The sequence below is a fragment of the Callithrix jacchus genome, chromosome 14 (genome assembly GCF_049354715.1).
Source record: "Callithrix jacchus isolate 240 chromosome 14, calJac240_pri, whole genome shotgun sequence".
Taxonomy (NCBI): domain Eukaryota; kingdom Metazoa; phylum Chordata; class Mammalia; order Primates; family Cebidae; genus Callithrix; species Callithrix jacchus.
The window spans coordinates 7,522,515-7,544,005 of NC_133515.1; the positions used below are offsets into that span (position 1 = coordinate 7,522,515).

Below are 21,491 nucleotides of genomic sequence, written 5' to 3' on the forward strand. Positions count from 1 at the left end.
CAGGAACCCCTTGAAACTTTCTTTTCAAGCTCCCCACACTTTTTGCCAAGGGAACCCTCCTGAGTAGCAGCCACTGACATGCAGTAGAAGCAGTTTCTGTGGGACCCACTCTTGGACATCAGACTTGATGCTGTCCGAGGCTGCCTCCACATCTAGAGTTCTAGTTTATTCATTCGCTGACAGCTCCCTTCAAAGGCCTATGGGCCTTGCATGGCAGGAATGAGGTGCCAGGCAAGTAACACTCAGTGGAGGAGAATGGGAGAAGGGAGTTATGGTGGTGAGAAATCCCTGATGGCTGCGAGCCCCTCTGGAGTTGAACCTGGAGGGCGTGTGGATAAGGGACAGGGAGAGGAGTAGGCACTGATAGCTATCCCAATTTATCTTTTTGTATGTGGCCCTGGCTATAGCAGGGATGGTTTTCAAAAGCATTGTTCAGTAGGTATTTTTCACTGAAAAATGTTCTGAGATTGACAAGTAGGATGGGAAGGGCCAGGCTGGTTAATTCTGTGGCATAGATGTGCTCCCTTCTCATAATGGAAAGAACATCTTTAGCGGTCTGTCCAGTGGATAGGAAAACCATGTAATCAGGATTAGCTGTGAGCTCATACCTCTATAATAAATGAATGCTCTGTGGGTGAGAATTCATGTAACAGTTTTAATTAAGATAACTGCAGGGGAATGGGAAGGACCCCTTAGTAAGTGACCCTAATGAATGGATGACACGCTTCCCTGCCCCTCCCAGGAAAATGAGACTCAGCCACTAATTGGTGTAATTAGCCCTGGAAGTTAAAAGATTTCCCCCTTTTTTCCTCCTTTCTTTAGCTTTAGAGTGCCTGGGCTTTTTGGTTTTGATTGCTTGGTCACCCCTTCTTTCCTCTATGAAAGGTCAGGTTGCTTTGGCAGCTTATCTGAACCCCCTTTTCAGATGGTAATTGGGAGCCTGAATCTGGTCCACAGGACTGCACCACCTGGCTGGGGTAAAGTTGGAGTCAGAAGTTAGTCTCTGCCTCTTTCAAAACCCTTGCTAGGATTGGTTTGAATGTGTTTTTAGGAAGTTCTAGGGTAAGTTTGAATTTATATTTGATAGAAGGCTCTTAACTTTTTTTTAAAAGAAGTCAGCTCAAAGCAGAGCAGAAGGATGCAATAAGGTGTGTGTTGCTATGGAAATAATTGAATGAAAACTTAATTTCCTACTATACTTATTGACCAGGAAAAAAAGAGAGAGGAGAAAAGGAGAGGTCTTCCTAAGCAGAAACACACTGACTGATAATGTAATTAATAATAATTGAGGAATAAGTCACCCCAAGGGTTTCTCCAAGGAGGCTGATCTCCCTGACAGAAATGGTGGCATCCTCTTTTAGCTGCCTTTTTGTGATGGGGCAGAGTGTGCAGGCGAACCCCAGGGACTTGAAGCTCTGAGAAGCCTCTGACTTGAGCTCCCAGAGAAAGTGAAAAGATGCTTTGTGGTTCATGGAGAAACCAGCTCCGGGGCACCGGGGATGCTGCTCTGAAGGGCTTTTGATGCCAGGTTGGTTTAAAGTTCAAAATCCAAAACAAGCTTCTTTGAGAAGTTCTTGCTCTAGTTCTTCTTTGAGAAGTTCTTACTCTAGTAGGTTTCAGAGTGAATTCTTTCAATGGTGTTCTATTAAAATTCAAGGACATGGGTCGCATGAAGCATTAGTGGGCAGATTCTTTACATATTATACAGAAGGAATTGGCACTAACATGATTTATGTCTTCAAATCTTATTCTAATTTTCTATCCCCTTACATATAGTAATAGATAAGTCTGGGTCATATTTTTGTTTTCCTAACAGTGAGTGCTACTTCTTAATTAATAGTACAACTTCATTTGCATCTGTGTCTGATGGGAGCATCAGCTGATGGGGTTGTCAAGTCATAACTGAGCAGCCCTTTCCACCTTAAGCCAGTGGCAAAGCTTGGCTGCATAATACAGTTGCCTGTGAGCTTTGTAAAATCGCAATATCCAGGCCACACTCCCAAACCAGTTAAAATAGAATCTAACAGATGGGACTCAGGCATTAGTTCTGTTGTTGTTGTTGTTGTTGTTTTTGAGACAGAGTCTTGCTCTGTTGCCCAGGCTGGAGTGCAATGGAATGATCTTGGCTCACTGCAACCTCCACCTCCCTGGTTCAAGTGATTCTCCTGTCTCAGCCTCCCGAGTAGCTGGGATTACAGGAGCCTGCCACCATGCCCAGCTAATATTTGTATTTTTAGTAGAAACAGTGTCTCACTATGTTGGCCAGTCTGGTCTCCAACTCCTGACCTCAGGTAATCCACCTGCCTCAGCCTCCCAAAGTGCTGGGATTACAGGTGTGAACCACCGCGCTCAGCTCAGTTTTTTTCTTAAAGCTCCTCAGGGGATTTCACAGTGCGGGGTTGACAGCCATTAATGTAGATGGAGTTAAACAAAACTCTGTAGGGCTGGTGGGCCTCCTATGTGATAGTCCATGTTAGAAAAATCCATTTCCCCGCCCAGAACCCCTTCCACGTCTTCGTAGGGCTCCATGGTCCCAATGGGGCTAAAAGCTCAGGGTCCTTTCTGCCTTCCTTCCAGTGGTGTGCCAGTGTTTAACAACCCACTCCAGGGAATGAACAAAGCCCTGATGTGTAGCACGTGCTGATATCCAGATTCTGTAAATACTCACACCACAGTCTCCTCATCCTACCAAGGGGCCCTCACCTAGCATGGAGTTGGGAGATGTGCACAGCCATCTCCAGACACCAGGGCCTCGTTCCCAGCTTCACAGTTCCTCACCCCTCCTCTGTGTCCATCCCAAGTAGCTCATTCACCCTTAGGTGCTGTTCCAAGTTTCGAGTCATCTAGAAAAATCCTTTTCTGCTTGTGTGATATGCTGGCTTGCCCCACGTGGGTAACATAACACTGCTTCCCAGTTACAGTGTAGATAACCGCTGGAAAACACCATGGGAATGTGCCTGAGGCTGGAGATGTTTAGAAAATTGGCATTCTGGGTTATACTTTACCCTGTGAAGCTAAGGTGAATTGTGCTACATACACGGCACAGGAGGTTTCTGAGCCTGCAGGGCAGAAAGCCGGTCTCTGAGTCAGGACATACTCACCAAGGTAACAAGGGGACTTCATGGGAGGCAGCCTGCTAGCCTTTGCGGGTTGATTGCCTTCACCTCATAACTTCTCTTTTGCCTGCATTACAAAGCACTTTCACATGACTTTTCTTTCTTTCCTTTTTTTTTTTTGAGATGGAGTCTTGCTCTGTCAACCAGGCTGGAGTGCAGTGGTGCAATCTCGGCTCACGGCAACCTCTGCCTCCTGGGTTTAAACAATTATTGTGCCTCAGCCTCCCAAGTAGCTGGTACTACAGGTGCCCACCACCAAACCCAGCTAATTTTTGTATTTTTGGGACAGATGGGGTTTCAACAGGTTGGCCAGGCTGGTCTCAAACTCCTGACCTCAGGTGATCTACCTGCCTTGGCCTCCCGAAGTGCTGGGATTACAGGCATGAGGCACCACACCTGGCCTCACATGACTTTTCTCACTGGATTGCTGCCGTTTACCTAGGAAGGCCAAGCAAATACTGTCTCCCGGCTGCAGGTGAAGAATTCTGCCTAAGCTCAGAGAGGTCAAGGGTAGTGACTCATCCAAGATTGAGCAACTTGCCCAAGCTAGTAAGTGATGAAGCCAGGACTTGAAGCCAAAGCTTCTGACTCCATCCTTACACACACATGGCTCCTGACACACAGCCTTTGTCTACCGGCCCCCTCCACCCAGGTGTGCAGTCCGTCAACTTAGATAGAGGAGGAAGTGAAATGAAAAGTAACCCTGCTTTGCAGTCTTGTGAATTATTAGGTTGGTGCAAAAGTAATTGCGGTTTTTGCCATTAAAAAAAGCCTAATAATTTTTTGCCAGTCCTGCTTTGGAAAGCTGTTATCTGCAATGAAACATGGGCTTTGTGGTCTCATAAAGAACATGTTCCAAGTTGGTAAATATTAAGTTGGGCTGTAATATGAATGGCTCATGCAGTATGAATGGCTGACAATCTGTGATTCTACAGAGTCAGAAACAACCTCTGTTGAGATTGCATCGAATCCAGAAGACACTTGGGACTCTAAGATGTGGCTGCGGAAATATGGCTTGAAGGCCCAGAAGCTGTCCCTGTATGATGTCCTTGCTGACTGCTCTTTTCGCCACGCTGATGGGGTTGTAGATATAAAAGCCAAACCGGAGAACGAGTCCGTGCAGACCAGTGCGGTAGGTGAAGTGTGCTCCTGGGAGGGGGTTGGCCTCCTCAAGCCCTGGGTGGGTGAGGTCTCCCTCAGGTCAGAAGGCAGGGGAAGAACCACTGTGGGGGGTGGCAGGGACAGAAACCAGCTTGGGTTTCTGTGAAGAAGGGGGTTCCTCTGCTTCTCTCCTCCCCCTTCTCCAAAGACCATCTGTGGGAGTGGAGATCAAGGCTGGGAATGATTTCTAGACGTCAGTGAATTGTACATAAGCCAGGGGCTGGGCTTGGAAAAAATGAGGCATTATGAGTCTCAGAATTATTCAGTATTATGCAAATAGAGAAGCCCTTTGTTCCCCCATATCGAATGTAAAAAAGAGAAACGGCTGGTTAGTATATCCAACGCGGCCGGTGTTTCTGTAGTCCTCTTGCGTTTTCTTCCCCTCATTATTCCAGTGACTAGCAGCCAGCATACAGTACAGTCCCAGCAAATATGGAATCAGATTCTCCAAAGGGTCATAGCCATTAGAAATGCTGAAAGTGGCAGTTCCACTGTGGGCTGTGCAGGAATGCAGCTTCTCCTACTGCCCGACTCTGGCTCCCGACGAAGGACAGTGCTTGACAGCCGTGTTTCCTAAACTCCGCCACCATGCCTATGAGTCAGTGGGTCCGAAGTGGGGCCCGAGAATTTGCATCCATAACAATCCCCAGATGATGCTGATGCTGCTGATCCAGGGGCCACACCTTGAGACACAGAGAGGTGTGGAACAGGGGCTAGAAGATGAGGTGTCAAAGGTTTAGAAGCGTGGAAAGAGTAAGCAGTGTCCCAATATGAACCAGAAATCAGGATAAAATGAACATGGCAGATTTGCAAAACCAAAGGAAAGCCCTTTCAGGAGGTGGCAAAGTCCCAGGAACACACTGTGAAGTAAACCTAAAATGCAAGCCCCGGGCAGACAGGCAGGTGACCACAGCCCAGGGGAGACACCAGGGAGAGAAAATCAAGGCCCCTCTCAAATACAGTGTCACCTGGTGTATTGATATACAAATGAATACAGTGTCACCTGATGTATTCATATACAAATGAATACAGTGTCACCTCAAATACAGTGTCACCTCATGTATTCTTGAAGGCTCCGATTCAATGTCAAGGTCTTTACTGAGGTGTAGCTCCAGCAGAGGTGGAACTCCAGTCCCATTGCCACTTTTTATTAGGCGGGCCCGACACTGAGCCCCACACACCCTCCATGGGAAGGGCACTGTCCTCTGGGGCTGTGTAAGCCACATCACATGGTGTTCTTGCCCCCTCACTGCTGTGTATTTATGACAAACTACAAGGAGGAAAATATAAAAATTGAATTAGAAAAATGCAGAATTGATGCAAGACTTGTTTCCTGGCTTACCCGAGGATGCAGAGTAATTGCTACAGTGCAGGGAAAATCATATTTGTGGGTTTCCTCCCCCAGCACAGTTTTCTGGTTTTATAGACATTATTCAGTAATGTTCAGGAAATCATATGTAACTAGATTTTAATTTTAAAAATAGGCCAGGCACAGTGGCTCATGCCTGTAATCCCAATAGTTTGGGAGGCCAAGGCGGGTGGATCACTTGAGGTCTGCAGTTCGTGACCAGTCTGGTCAACATGGTGAAACCCCATCTCTACTAAAAAAATAAAGCTAGGCATGGTGGCTCATGCCTGTAATCCCAGCACATTGGGAGGCCAAGGTGGGTGGATCACGAAGTCAAGAGATCAAGACCATCCTGGCCAATGTGGTGAAACCCTGTCTCTACTAAAAATACAAAAATTAGCTGGGCATGGTGGCATGCACCTGTAGTCCTAGCTACTTGGGAGGCTGAGGCAGGAGAATTGCTTGAACCTGGGAGGCGGAGGTTGCAGGGAGCCAAGATCGTGCCACTGCACTCCACCTTGGCGCCTGATGACAGAGCAAGACTGTGTCAAAAAGAAAAAAAATTAGCCAGGTGTGGTGGCACATGCCTATAAATCCCAGCTACTTGGGAGGCTGCGGCAGAACTTGGGAGGCAGACGTTGCAGTGAGCCGAGATCGTGCTATTGTACTCCAGCCTGGGCAACAGAGTGAGACTTCATCTCAAAATAAAGTAAAATAAAATAAATATGCATTAGACCTTGGATTTCAAAATATTAATCCCCAACTATTTGAACATAGCTTACTGCAAACTCATGATAATGTGGTATATTCAAGCTAGCTCTAATACTGATCATCTCGTAACTCTTTCTTGGCAATTTTAAATGCCATACTGAAATTGGATTCACACCTAAAATTGTGATGTGTATAAAGTAGGGAGAAACTAAGGCTGTAAAATAGGTAGATTATTTAGGGTTCCCCCAAACTCCCACTGGGCAAGACCCCCTAAATATTTAACAATAAAAACTAGGTTTTTTTTGTTAAATATTTTGAAAAAATATACAAAATTATACAATTGAAAAAATATACAAAACTAGTTTATAGTTTTTATTGTTAAAGACCCAGGAAACTAATTAACACTGAGAAATGAATGGTTAAAAAGGCCAGCTTTTGTAGCAGTTGAAAGACAATGAACAATTGGGAGGAGGAGACAAACATACATTTCTAAAGGGAATTTCAGGCCAAGTCTAAGAACCTGGTATTTCGGGCACCCCTGAAATCACACTGCATGCACAGTTGCTTGCTGCTTGTGTACAAAACCAGCCTTGGTGTTCAAAAACCCATTCTTGTCTCTTCATCTGATTTTCAGACAAGTTTTTATGGAGCCCCTACTATGTACCAGGCCATGCTATATGGCGGAAGGCACACTGGATATGGATGAGACGTTCTAGCTATAAATGCTGCTTCTACTAGTTACTGACAATGAGATGTTGAACAAATCACTTGACTTCTTGGACTTTACCCTTCATATTTGTGAAATGGGTAGTGTAAGGTGCAAATTTACAAATGCATGTCTGAGCACAGTGCCTGGCACAAAAAGAGATGCCCCACACTTTTGGTGGGGTTGTTTGTTGTTGTTGTTGTTTGGTAAATTTGTTTAAGTTCTTTGTAGATTCTGAATATTAGCTCTTTGTCAAATGGGTAGACAACAAAAATTTTTTCCCATTCTGTTGGTTGCTGATTCACTCTAATGATAGTTTCTTTTGTTGTGCAGAAGCTCTTAAGTTTAACTAGATCCCATTTGTCTATTTTGGCTTTTGTTGCCATTGCTTTCGGTATTTTAGTCATGAAGTCCTTGCCCATGCCTATGTCCTGAATGGTTTTGCCTAGGTTTTCTTCTAGGGTTTTTATGGTGTTCGGTCTTACGTTTAAATCTTTACTCCATCTGGAGTTAATTTTTGTGTAAGGTGTAAGGAAGGGATCCAGTTTCAGGTTTCTGCATATTGCTAGCCAGTTTTCCCAACACCATTTATTAAATAGGGAATCCTTTCCCTGTTGCTTGTTTTTATCTGGTTTGTCAAAGATCAGATGGTTGTGGATGTGTGGCGTTACTTCTAAGGCCTCTGTTGTTCCCTTGGTCTATATCTCTGTTTTGGTACCAGTACCATGCTGTTTTGATTACTGTAGCTTTGTAGTATAGTTTGAAGTCAGGTAGCATGATGTCTCCAGCTTTGTTTTTTTGGTTCCATGTGAAGTTTAAGGTGTTTTTTTCCAATTCCATGAAGAAAGTCAATGGTAGCTTTTTTTTTTTTTTTTTTTTTTTTTTTTCAGAATATACAATGCTGGTTATCCTCCCACCTTGTTGGCTATTTTTTCCTCAGTCTTCTTTGTGACTTCTTCCCCATGTCCCCAACCTGTCAATGCTGGAGGACCTCTGATCGCTTCTCTGTCTACACTCATTTCCCAGATGGTCTTCTCCAGTCCCATGGCTTTTAATCGTCTGTGCATGCCAGGGATTTCAAAATGTACCCCTCCAGCCCTGTGACCTTCTCTGATCTCCTGACTACTGCTGTGCTACGTGGATGTCTAATCGGCACCTTGAACCTGAGACATCAGATGCTAACTCTTGATCTTTCCCATTCAAAGCTGCTCTCCACAACCTTCCTCCTATCAACTGATTGCAACTCTACCCTTTCAGATCCCAGCCTGAAAACCTCAGGGTTGTTCCTGACTTCTCTCTTTTCTTATATATGCACATCTGATCTCTCAGTGAATGCTGTTGGTTCTGTCTTCAGAACAGACCTGTCATTCAGGATCTGACTGCTTCTTGCCATGGTCTTTGCTGCCCAGGCCAAGCAACTCTGTGACCTACTGGCTCTTCACTTCTGCCCTTGGTCCTCAGCAGTCCAGTTGGCTTTACAGAGTAACCAGAGTTGTGCTGTGAAATCATAAATCAGACGTATTGCTGCTCTTGTGAAAGCCCTGGGAGGAGTCCTTTTTCACTCAGAGCAAAAGCCAAGTCATTTCTGACAGCTGTCAGGCTTTATGGGACCTGCTCCTGGCCCTCCTCTTCGTGTGTCCTGGCTTCTCTCACTCTCTCTCCCCTCCCTTGCTTTCCTTTGGCAATATTGGCCTTCCTAAAATTTGACAAGCATGCTGGGCAGACTCCCAGCTCAGGCCTTTGCTATTGCTGTGTCTTCTGACCTCCTCCCAGCCTCCCTATGGCCACACTGTTCCTCCAGGCCTTCACTCCTAGTGCACTGTCTCTGGGAAGCTTTCCCTGCAAGGTTCTAACTCTTCCCATCTCTCTTCTCTTCCTCCGCTCTCTACTCTTCCTCCTTGCCTTACTCCACCTGCCATCCTCTGACCTAGTGTGTCGTGATTTGCTTATTACTGGGCTACCATCCTGCACTCTGAACTCCATGAAGGCAGGGGTTTGGTCATTGTGTGTGTTTGTATTCCTAGCCTCTAGAAGGTCTCCCAGAGGGAGGAGCACTGGATGAGTGGCCATGGGCCGAGTGATGGAGGCCTACTGAGGAGGGCTCACTTCATCTATCCTGGTTGAGGGTGCTAGATGTCCAATGGGGTTCTTGGCAGGAAAATAGGATTCATGTGAGTTTCAGTCCCACCTTCTCCAGAATGCTCCATGATTGTCTAGTCTACTGTGAGATCTGCTGCTCTCTCTTCTTTACCAGGACTTGCCAGGTCTTTCCTGTGTCAACCCAGTTCCAGGGACTAAGTATCTAATTCTTTGCATTGCTACCTCTCTCTCTCTCTCTCTGTATGTGTGTGCATGTGTGTGTTGGTGGGGAGTGTCTTTGTGCTGGAATCATTAGGTTTTCTGGGGCACGGATGTGATCACACATGTCTTTCTGGCCCATGTTCATGACACCTAGTGCAGGGCTCCATAGGGAGCAGGCAGCGGAACATATTTGGTTGAACTAACGAAGAAATGATTGATGGTAGAGTGAGTGCTAAGAGCCATTTGAATATGATAGAGCCAGAGGTGCCATCTGGAGACTCCTCTTTGGACAGTTACTGAGTGGCTTCTGTCCTTTGTCCTCTCCTTAGGAGACCAATAGGAAGATAGTCCATGCAAAATATTGCAGCAGGTTTGTCCATGCTCCCTGGAAGGATGGGAGTTTGGTCCACGTCAACATTACCAAAGAGAAATGCAAGTGGTACAGTGAGAGAATCCACACAGCCCTGGCCCGGATCCAAAGGAGGTTGGTGTTATTTGCAGGAGGGTACAATTGGTCTCCTTGCTCTGGAAATTCACGTCTGCTTGATCTTTTTACTCCCTTTTATTATTAGCTGATACATAATGATTGTACCTATTTATATGATACAGAGTGATAATGAGATGTGTGTATACAGTGTATAAAGATCAAATCAGGGCAACTCACATATGCATCACCTCAAACACACATCATTTCTGTATGTTGTGAACATTCACAATTCTCTCATTTCACTTTTTAAAAATATACACTAAATTACAGGTGACCATATTGACCCCCCAGTGCTGCAGAACACCAGAGCTTGTTCCTCATATTGGGCTAAACTTTTCTATTTGCTAACCAACCGGCCCATCCTCTCTCCCTGCCTTTCCCAGCCTCCAATACAATTCTACTCTCTACCTCTATACGTTCAGATATTTTTGGCTCCCACATATGAATGAGAACATGAGGTATTTATCTTTCTGTGCCTGACTTATTTTGCTTAACATAATGTCCTGTAGGCTCATCCATGCTGCTGCGAAGGACAGAATTTTTTTCTTTTTTATGGTTGAGTAGTACTCCATGGTGTATAAATACCATGAAGTTAATTTAAGCTGCACTCTAAAATGCAGATATTATTCAATGGTATTTAATATTTTACATTGTAACAGTTGCCTGTTGGGGTATTACCCACTGTGTTACATATTTCCTCTGTACACTTGAATATTACATTTTGAGGCAACTGCTATAATGTAAAATATTAAATATCATTGAATAATATCTGTATTTTAGAATGCAGCTTAAAATCACTTCATGTGATTTCACACAACCCTGCTGGGCCTTTAAAATGTGTTAATGCTCGTGAGTGTGGATACTAATGCTGTGACCTAAGGTTGGCCTCAGGGGATGATCTATCTTTTTTTTTTTTTTGAGATGGAGTTTCGCTCTTGTTACCCAGGCTGGAGTGCAATGGTGTGATCTTGGCTCACCGCAACCTCCACCTGCCTGCTCCTCCCAGAGCCAAAGGCAGTTTTAGACCAGAAGACCAAAGGCATTTAGATCATAGGCTCTGAGGTCAGAGAGAGCTGGATTCTAATCTCAGAACTGCCACTTACTGTGTGACCCTGGCAGGTTTGTTAATGCCTTTATGCACCATTATCCTTGTTTATAAAGTGGGATTAGTAATATTATTTATAAGTTTGTTCTAGGGATTAGATCAGACACTAAATCTAATGAGTTTAAGCTAGTATCGATATGAAATGGCTATTTGAAAATGAGAGCTCCTTTCTGTGCCTGGCTTATTTAACCTAACATAATTTCTTTCAGGTTCATCCATGTTGCCACAAGTGAGAAGATTTCACTCTGTTTTATGGCTAACTAGTATTCCATTGTGTATGTGTGTGTGTATATATATACGTACACATACATGCGTACACATCATGTTTTCTTTATATTCAGTCTTCATTACATGGGCATTTAGGTTGATTCTATATTTCTGGTACTGTGAATAGCACTGCAAGAAATGTGTATATGCCAGAGTCTCTTTGACATGCTGATTTTATGTCCTTTGGAGATATACCTAGAAATGATATTGCTGGATCGTGTAGTAGTTCTGTTTTCACTTATTTTTTTAAGGGACCTCCATACTGGTTTCCGTGATGGCTGTACTAATTTATATTCCCATCAACAGTGTATAAGAACTCCCTTTTCTCTACATCCTCGCTGGCATTTTTTTTTTGTCTTCTTGATAATAACTATTTTAGCTGGGGTGAGGTGCTATCTCTTTGTGGTTTTGATTTGATGATTAGTGCTATTGAATGTATATTCACAAATCTGTTGGTTTCATATATTTGTATGTCTTCTTTTGAGAAATGTCTGTTCAGATCTTTTGTCCATTTTAAAATCAAATTATTTGTGGGTTTTTCTTTCTTTCTTTCTTTCTTTTTTGCTGTTGAGTTCTTTTATAATCTGGATATTATCGCCTTGTTGAATGCATACTTTGCAAATCCTTTCTCCCATTCTGTAGGTTTTCTCTTTACTTTATTGATGATTTCCTTGGCTGTGCAGAAGCTTATTACTTTGAGGTAATCCAATTTGTCTGTTTTTACTCCTGCTGTCTGTGCTTTTGAGGTCTTATTCAAAAAATCCATGTCCAGTCCAATTTCATGAAGCGTTTCTTCATCTTCTTCAAACATCACATGATCTGACCCATATATGGAATCCAAAAAAAGTTGGTTTCACAGAAATAGACAATAAAATAGTGGTTTACCAGAGGCTGGGGAGATGGCAGTGGGGAGGTGGAGGACCAGGGGAGGTTGGTCAATGGGTACAAAGTTATAGTTGGACAGGAAGAATAAGTTTTAGTGTTGTACTACACAGTAGGATGACTATAGTAAAAAACAATGTAGTGTACATTTCAAGAAGCTAGATAAGAAGGTTTTGAATGTTGTTACTGCAAAGAAACAATAAATGTTTAAAGTCATGGATATAGTAATTACCCCAATTTGATTATTATATGCTGTATGCATGCATTGAAACATCACATTGTACCCCATAAAATAGTTATACAATTTATGATGTGTCAATTATGAATAAAAATTAAATTTAAAAAAGAAGGAAAATCAGAGCTCCCTTCCTCCTCCTGTGTTTTCTATTACAAAACCATAAGGTGCAGACACCCTTCTGCCCTGTATTTACCCTAAGAGTGCCAGCCTCTCAAAAGCAGGTGGTGATGGATTACCCAGAACAAGAAATCCCTGTGTCTGGTGTCTTCTCTGCTTGTGGTTTTGGAGCTGACTCAGTGGAGCAAGTCGTTGGGTTTCAGGTCTGGGAGAGAGGATGCTGCTGGGAAAGCAGTTCACATGGCAGCTGCTGGGCCCATTCGTCCCTCTCTTCCTGCCAGATGTCAGCGAAGTTTTCTTCCTCTTCTGTTTTCTGGAAGACTTTGTGAAGAATTGGTATCATCTCTGCTTTAAATGTTTGGTGGAATTCACCACTGAAGCCATCTGAGCCTGGAGTTTTCTTCCATATGGGGAGGTTTTTAACAATACATTCAGTTTCTTTAAAAGCACACAGAGCTGATACTGATAATTTATGTCATATGTGTGTCATCAAGAAGAACCTTGAGAAACTTATGGATTGGCTTAGATGACCAATTTGAGATCTGTCTTTCTTTATAATGCAAGAACTTAATTTTATATATTTCTCTCTGAGTATTTCTTTAGCTGCTTTTCACAGATTTTGATATATTGCACTTTATTTTCAGTTACTTTAGAATATTTTCAAATTTTTCCCATCATTTCTTCTTTGACTAAAGGGTTATTTAGAAATGTGTTGTTTAGGATGGGCACAGTGACTCATGTTTGTAATCCCAGAACGTTGGGAGGCAGAACAGAAGGTCAGGAGACCAGCCTGGCCAACATAGTGAAACCCTGTCTTTACTAAAACTACAAAAAATTAGCTGGATGTGATGGGGGTGGGGGTGCCTATAATCCCAGCTACTCAGGAGGCTGAGGCAGGAGAATCACCTGAACCCAGGAGGCAGAGGTTGCAGTGAGCCGAGATCCTACCATTGCACCCCAGCCTGGGCGACAGTGCAAGACTCCATCTCAAAAAAAAAAAAAAATGTGTGTTTACTTCCCAAATATTTGTGGATTTTCCTAAGATGTCTTGTTGCTCTTGCTGATTTCTGTTTTAACTTTACTGTTAACAGAGAAATACTGTGTGATTCAATTCTTATAAATTTATTGGGACCTGTTTTATAGTACAAATTTTGGGGGAAAAAATCTGTTTTTGTTGGGTGGAATGTAATACAGGTATCAATTAGCTCAAGTTGGCTGATAATGTTGCTCAAGTCTCATATTATTACTGTTTCTCTAGTTGTTCTATAAATTATTGAGAAAAGAGTGTTGAAATTTCCAAATGTAGTCTTCAACTCTCATTTCAGTTCTGTTATTTCTTCATGTATTTTGAAGCTCTATTAATAGTTTCATGTATATTTAAGAGTGTTATGTTCTCTTGATGAACCAACTCCTTTGTAATTATGAAATGTCCCCTTTTATATCTCTGGTAATATTGCTTCTTCTGAAATTTATTTTGATAGCAGTTTAGCCACCCTACATGATTTTTTATTATTCTTTATTTCTATCATTTTATTTTTACTTATCTGCATCCTATATTTAAATGGATTTCTTACAGATAGAAGATATATAATTATATATGAGCATTGTTTTATTAATCCAAGCTAACAATCTTTGCCTTTTAACTGGAGTGCTAAGATCATTTACATTTAAGGTGATTATTGATTTGATTGGATTTAAATCTAAGATTTTGCTATTTGTTTTCTGGTTTTTGTTCCCTTTTTACTTCTTTGGTTTGAGTATTTTTTATTATTACATTTTATCTCCACTATTGTCTTATTAGCTCTACCCGTTTTGTTCTGTTTTGATGTGTGTGTGTGTGTGTGTGTGTGTGTGTGTGTAAGTGACTATTTAGAATTTACAATCTGCATCTTATCAGTCACCCTACAAATAATATTATATCACTTCATGTAAATTATAGGAGTCTTACAACTTTCACTCCCACTTTCGTCCTTTCTACTGTTGTACACTTTACTTCTATACATCCTTTTACAATATATTGTAACTAAACAGTCAATTGTCTTGTAACTACATTAAAAATTAGAATAGATGTATTTTATATTTAACCACATACTTGATATTTCTGTTGCTTTTTACTCCTTTGTACAGCTCCAGATTTCCATTTGGTATCATTTTTTTCCACCTGAAGAAGTTTCATTCATATTTCTGGCAGTGCAGGTCTGTTGGTGATGAATGAGCTGTTTTCGTCTGAAAAATTCTTTAATTTACCTTTATTTTTGAATGCTGTGTTTGCTAAGCATAAAATTCTGGCATTACAGTTCTATCTTTCAGTACTTTGAAAATCCTTTTCCATTGTCTCCTGGCTGGCATGATTTATGATTAGAAGGCTCCCATCATATTTTTGCTTGCTCTTCTACACATAATGTCTTTGGATGCTTTACAGATTTTTCTGTTTACATCTAGATTTTATCAGTTTTATTGAGATAAGCCTGGGTGTAGTTTATTTTTCTTCATCTTGGGTTCTTTGAGCTTCTTGGATCTGTAGCTGCATGATTTGGATCAAATTTAAAGCATTTTGGTCATATTTTTTCAAATATTTTCCTGCCTCTCCCTCTCCTCTCCCTCTTTGACTTTAATTACACATATGTTAGACTCCCTGGTGTTGTTCCACGGGCCAGCCACTAATCTCTCTGATGAAAGTGCTTTTGCCTTTTTTCTCTCTGTAAATTGTTTAACTTCAAATTGTTCCCTTTGCATTGTCTTTTGTTCCCTAATCTTTTCTTCTCCTAGTGTCTAATGTACTATTAATACCATGCAGTATATTTTAAATTTCAGATACTGTATCTCTCTACAAGTTTTATTTTGGTCTATCTAAGTATTTTCTATTTCTCTCCTCATTCTATTTATACTTTACCTTTTTGACCATATGAGTTATATTTGTAATAGCTGTGTAACATCCTTTTCTACTAATTCTATCCTCTGTGTCATTTTGGGGTCTGTTTCTGTCGATCAATTTGTCTTCTTGTTATGGATCATATTTTCCTGCTTCTTTGTATGCCTGGTAATGTTTTATTGGATGCTGGGCATTTTAACTTTACTTTGTCAGGTTCTGGATTTCACTGTATTTTTATATAAATGTTCTTAATGCAGTTAAGTTACTTAAAACCAGTTTGATCTCTCTAGGAATTGCTTTTCAGTTATGTTAGAATAGATCCAGGGTAGCCTTTAGTCCAGGGCTAATTTGGTTAAGGCAGTACTCTTTTCAGAATGCTACTTGGTGCCCCGTGTATTAAGGAGGTTTTCCCACTTTGGCTGGTAGAAGATGAACTACTCCTAGCCATGTGTGAGCTCTGAAGGGTTGATCAGCTTACGCCTTTGGTGATTTCTTCCTTGACTTCAGTAGCTTTTTCACATGCATGCCTTGATCATTACTTAACCAAAATTTCGAGGGCATCCTTCTGCAGATCTCTGGACCATGCATGCTCTCTCTCTCTGTCTCCTCTCCTCTGTCCTGTGCAGTAATGTCCTTTCAATATTTTGCCATTCAACTTTTAGTTTCTTAGGCTTTGCTGAACTCTGAACTCAGTTCAAATATTTTTTCCATCCTCTTTCCTCACCCCAGCCCTCCAGGCTTTGCCTGCGGCCGCAAAATTTATTTATTTACATTCTGTGATTGGGGACTTGAGCATGGACCGTAGAAGCAGTCCTTCTCACATAGCCACCTGGCCCTTGCTTATTACAGAGCTCTGGGGCTGCTTGATGCTGTCCATAACCTTCACTGAATCTTCAGGAATGTGCTGGCTTCACTAGTTTGACTGCAGTCAGCCAGATTAGAAGAACAAATGGTCTGAAGTCATAGCTGAGGTCCTTAAAAATATCAGATGACTAGATGTAATATATTTTTGACTTTGGCATCAACAATGGATTTATTTTTCTGTCATATTTATTTTCTTAGTTTTTTTTTTACTTGGTTTTGTGATGGGTAGTGCATTCTACAGCCCAAATGTAGGATTTTCTACAGAAAAACCCCAAAGTGAATGATTCATTCACAAAAGATTGGATATAAACAACATAGCACAGTTCTGTCTTCTGCAGATGCATCATTAAGTTCTCAGGAAGATGCTCTTGTTATTGCAGGCTCTCACCATTCACTTTCAACCTACTTCCTGTCTAGGATTAAATGGCTACAGGATGGGAGTCAAAGCCTCTTTGGACAATTGCATAATGATTGCGTCTACATTCTCATTGACACATCTCACTCAATGAAGAGCAAACTGGATTTGGTGAAGGACAAGATCATTAAGTTCATACAGGTTGGATGGAGCTGTCAGATCATGCATGCATTTACAATTTTGTGTATCATAAATGGATCATCATGAAGCATTGCCTGTGATGGTTATGAGCAGTGGACAGGGGCTTGTTGCACTAAAAAGTCCCTAAGAAACTCAAATTCAGAGAAAGGCTCCCTTTGCCAGTTAGAGAATCGTCAGTTCTCCTTTGCAAATAGACCCTTTCTCTGGTGAATTCTTTCTGCCATGCATGAGTTGCTTAAGGGAGTTGCTATATTTGTTGTTCAGGTTTTCTCGGTAGTGAAATTGGTTGTATACACACACTTCTGTTGTCTTCCAGATACTCCTCATCTTAGCACTTTTAATTTCAAATGTTGATTAGGGATACTGTGTGCCCTGGCACATGGGAGGAGTGCAGGCTGGTGTTTAGAAGCTTCTAGTTTTTATTCTGCCTGTGCTGCCTCCGAGTTGTGTGACCTGAAGCAGGTTGCTCAAGTGCCCTAACTCCTAGTGTCCACACCTGCCAAATGCCATCACAGTACTGTGTGAGTTTGCAGCATTGATGTAGGTATTAACCGTAGTTATTATAATAGTAGTGAGTGTTTGAGAAACACAAAATACACTTTTTAATTTAGCAAAGCTCTGCTGGAGAAATATGAGCAAGCAAATAAAGTTGTAACTGAATAATGGCTTTACCCAAAAGATAACGACTGAAGTGATGATATTGTTTTATATTTTGTTTCCTTAAGCATATTGTGTTTGGTGTTAGTATTAAAAATCAATATTTAATGTCACATTATATCTATAAACTTTTACATATATGTGACATATGTATATTCATACAACCATATATATATTTGTAAAGGTCTTAACACAAAAACTGGATAAATTTTATTTAAATGCCCTTTGTACTAGATATGATATTCTCTATTGAATATAATTTTTTGCTTCTTGAACTGAAAATAGATATCACAGTGATTAAAATATATCAAACTGTGACCTACCCTAACCCTTTCTTACATTTGAGTGGTTTTACGGTTAAATAATCACTGTTTCTTTTAGGAACAGCTGAAATATAAAAGTAGGTTTAATTTTGTGAAGTTTGATGGTCAAGCAGTTGCTTGGCGGGAACAACTTGCTGAAGTCAATGAAGAGAATTTGGAACAGGCTCAGTCCTGGATTAGAGACATGAAGGTAAGATGGAGACTAAGCTGGGAGAAGCCTAGGGGTCTCTCACCTGTGTACTGAAGTTATTCACAGGACAGACATTCTTGAGAGGTGTTTTGCACTCCCAGGATGGAAGTGGCTTGGTATAGGCTTTCGTTTTGCGTGCAATGGTCAAGTTAATCCAATCTCATTTGTCAATATCATAAAGTTTAGATGAGCCTCTTGCTCTTATCTATTCACAGTACTCTATTTCCAGCTCTGCCCTTGCCTCAAGTTGTAGCCCCCTTATGAAAACATATTTCAGAACAGATATTGTTTTTTGTTTGTTTGTTTGTTTTTTTGAAACGGAGTTTCACTCTTGTTGCCCAGGCTGGCGTGCAATGGCTCATTCTTGGTTCACTGCAACCTCCGCCTCCTGGGTTCAAGCGATTCTACTGTCTCCGCCTCCCAAGTAGCTGGTATTACAGGCATGTGCCAACAACACTAATTTTTTGTATTTTTAGTAGAGATGGGGTTTCACCATGTTGGCCAGGATGGTCTCGATCTTTTCACCTCGTGATCCACCTGCCTCGGCCTCCCAACAGATTTTGTTTTTTAACTCAGACATTCAGATTTGTTTCTTCTGAAATTTCATTATTGTTGCGAAAGATATATTTTAGCTATTCTTATCAGTGGGCTTGTTCAACAGTAAGGAGCATGTGGAAATATACAGTACAATCTGAATGTTTAGGACTGAACGCAAGAAGAGAGCTAGGGCAGGGGGTGAATAATTTCCTCAGAAGTGACTGCTTTTGGCATTTATACAGACTATTGGGAAGGATTTTCCTTGCTGTAAATTTTCTTATCTTGAACTTACCTTAATTTTAATAACATATAGCATTATAACATTCCAAATATTTGAGAAACACTAAAATTGAGACCAAGAGTTGTTCTTAAAAAGTCAAATATGATCGGGCGTGGTGGCTCAAGCCTGTAATCCCAGCACTTTGGGAGGCCGAGGTGGGTGGATCACAAGGTCAAGAGATCGAGATCATCCTGGTCAACTTGGTGAAACCCCGTATCTACTAAAAATACAAAAAATTAGCTGGGCATGGTGGCATGTGCCTGTAATCCCAGCTACTCAGGAGGCTGAGGCAGGAGAATTGCCTGAACTCAGGAGGCAGAGGTTGCGGTGAGCCAAGATCGTGCCATTGCACTCCAGCCTGGGTAATAAGAGTGAAACTCCATCTCAAAAAAAAAAAAAAAAGGTCAAATATAAGAGCTAGACATAGTGGTGCACACCTGTAGTCTCAGCTCCTTGGGAAGCTGATGTAGGAGAATCATTTGAGCCCAGCAATTTGAGTCCAGTTTGGGCAACAGAGCAGGGCGCCATCTATTTTTTTAAAAAAAGGCAAGTATGTATCACAGACATCTTTAAAATACTTTAGTGCCTAAGTTTAGAGTCTTATATTTGACAGAAAATCACGAATAGACATTAGCAGCTCATTGAGATGCACTAGGATTCCCTTGTGTTTGTTTTTAAAAATGAGAGAAGGAGAAAATCTGTTCTATAAGAAATAATAATGTCTGTAAGATTTAAATTTAACTGGCCATCTTATCCTGGGAAATAGTGCTGAATTCATACTCAACTTGTTAAATTTCCAATTAACCAGTGAAGTTACTTGTGACGTATATTCTCTCCTTTTATTACAGAATAATAGGAAATACCTTGTTAACTCAAGAGCCTACTAATTTAGGGCTTGTGATAACAAGATATTACATATATAATCTCATTGGATAAAAACCATCATTGGGTTCTACTTTATGTAAAAATCACTAGGGAATAGAGTCAGCCATCTATTCAGATTTTAGCCATTTGGCTAAAAACACATATTCCTGTAAAACATGATTCTGTTCTCCTTACAGATTTTCACTGATACACCCTTTCTAGCTTGATGAGTGTCCAAAATTAATTTTCAAAAGGACCAAGGATTAAAAACATGTGGTATATATACACAATGGAATACTACACAGCTTAAAAAAAGAAGGAAATCCTGTTATTTGCAACAACCTGAATGAACCTGGAGGACATTATATTAAGTGAAATAAGCCAGGAAGAGAAAGAAAAATACCACATGATCTCACTTATATTTAGAATCTAAAAATGTCAAACTCATAGAAGCAGTGAGTAGAATGGTGGTTACCAGAGCCTGGGAGCAGAGTGAAGGGTGGGAATGGAAAAATGTTGGTCAAAGGGTACATAGTTTCAGTTAGACAGGAGGAATACTTTCTGGAGATCTGTCATACAGCATGGTGACTATAATTAATAACAATGTGTTTTATAATTGAAAATTGTCAAAAGAGTAGATTTTTTTAAAATTGTACTTTAGGTTCTGGGGTATATGTGCAGATCATGTAGGATTGTTGCATAGGTACATACATGGCAATGTGGTTTGTTGCCTCCATTCCCCCATCACCTATATCTCGCATTTCTCCCCGTGTAATCCCTCCCCAACCTCTCCACCCCCGCTGCTATTCCTCACCTGGCCTCCGCTAACAGACCCCAGTGTGTGATGCTCCCCTCCCTGTGTCCGTGTGTTCTCATTTTTCAGTATCCCCCTATGAGTGAGAACATGCGGTATTTGATTTTCTGTTCTTGTGTCAGTTTGCTGAGAATGATGGTTTCCAGATTCATCCATGTCCCTTCAAAGACATGAACTCATCATTTTTTATGGCTGCACAGTATTCCATGGTGTGTATGTGCCACATTTTCCATGTCCAATCTATCATTGGTGGGCATTTGGGTTCCTTTCAGTTCTTTGCTGTTGTATACAGGGCTGCAATGAACATACATGTGCATGTGTCTTTATAGTAGAATGACTTATAATCCTTTGGGTATATACCCAGTAATGGGATCACTGGGTCAAATGGAATTTCTATTTCTAGGTCCTTGAGGAAGCACCACACTGTATTCCACAATGGTTGAACTAATTTACACTCCCACCAAACAGTGTAAAAGTGTTCCTATTTCTCCAGTCGTCTCCAGCATCTGTTGTCTCCAGATTTTTTAATGATCACCATTCTAACTGGCATGAGGTGGTATCTCAATGTCATGTTGATTTGCATTTCTCTAATAACCAGTGATGATGAGCATTTTTTCTTATGTTGGTTGGCCTCATATATGTCTTCTTTTGCAAAGTGTCTGTTCATATTCTTTGCCTATTTTTAGATGGGTTCATTTGTTTTTTTCTTGTAATTTTGTTTTAGTTCTTTGTAGATTCTGGATATTAGCCTTTGTCAGATGGTCAGATTGCAAAATTTTTTTTCCCATTCTGTTGGTTGCCAGTTCACTCTAATGATTGTTTCTTTTGATGTACAGAAGCTCCAGAGTTGAATTAAGTCCCATTTGTTTATTTTGGCTTCTGCTGCCAATGCTTTTGGTGTTTTAGTCATGAAGTCCTCGCCTATGTTTACGTCCCGAATGGTTTTGCCCAGGTTTTCTTCTAGGGTTTTTATGGTGTTAGGTCTCATGTTTAAGTCTTTCATCAATCTGGAGTTAATTTTAGTGTAAGGTGTTAGAAAGGGGTCCAGTTTCTGCTTTCTGCACATAGCTAGCCAGTTTTCCCAACACCATTTAT

The 21,491-nt window shown here is 41.1% G+C and overlaps 1 protein-coding gene across 1 annotated transcript in view; it reads left to right on the forward strand.

Moving 5' to 3' along the window:
• The window catches only part of VWA3B (von Willebrand factor A domain containing 3B), a 254,011-nt gene that overhangs the window by 107,562 nt on the left and 124,958 nt on the right, over nucleotides 1–21,491 (forward strand). The window contains 4 exon segments of the mRNA XM_078348699.1: nucleotides 4,052–4,248; nucleotides 9,673–9,827; nucleotides 16,593–16,731; nucleotides 17,770–17,901. Coding sequence (XP_078204825.1) covers nucleotides 4,052–4,248; nucleotides 9,673–9,827; nucleotides 16,593–16,731; nucleotides 17,770–17,901 — 623 coding nt within the window.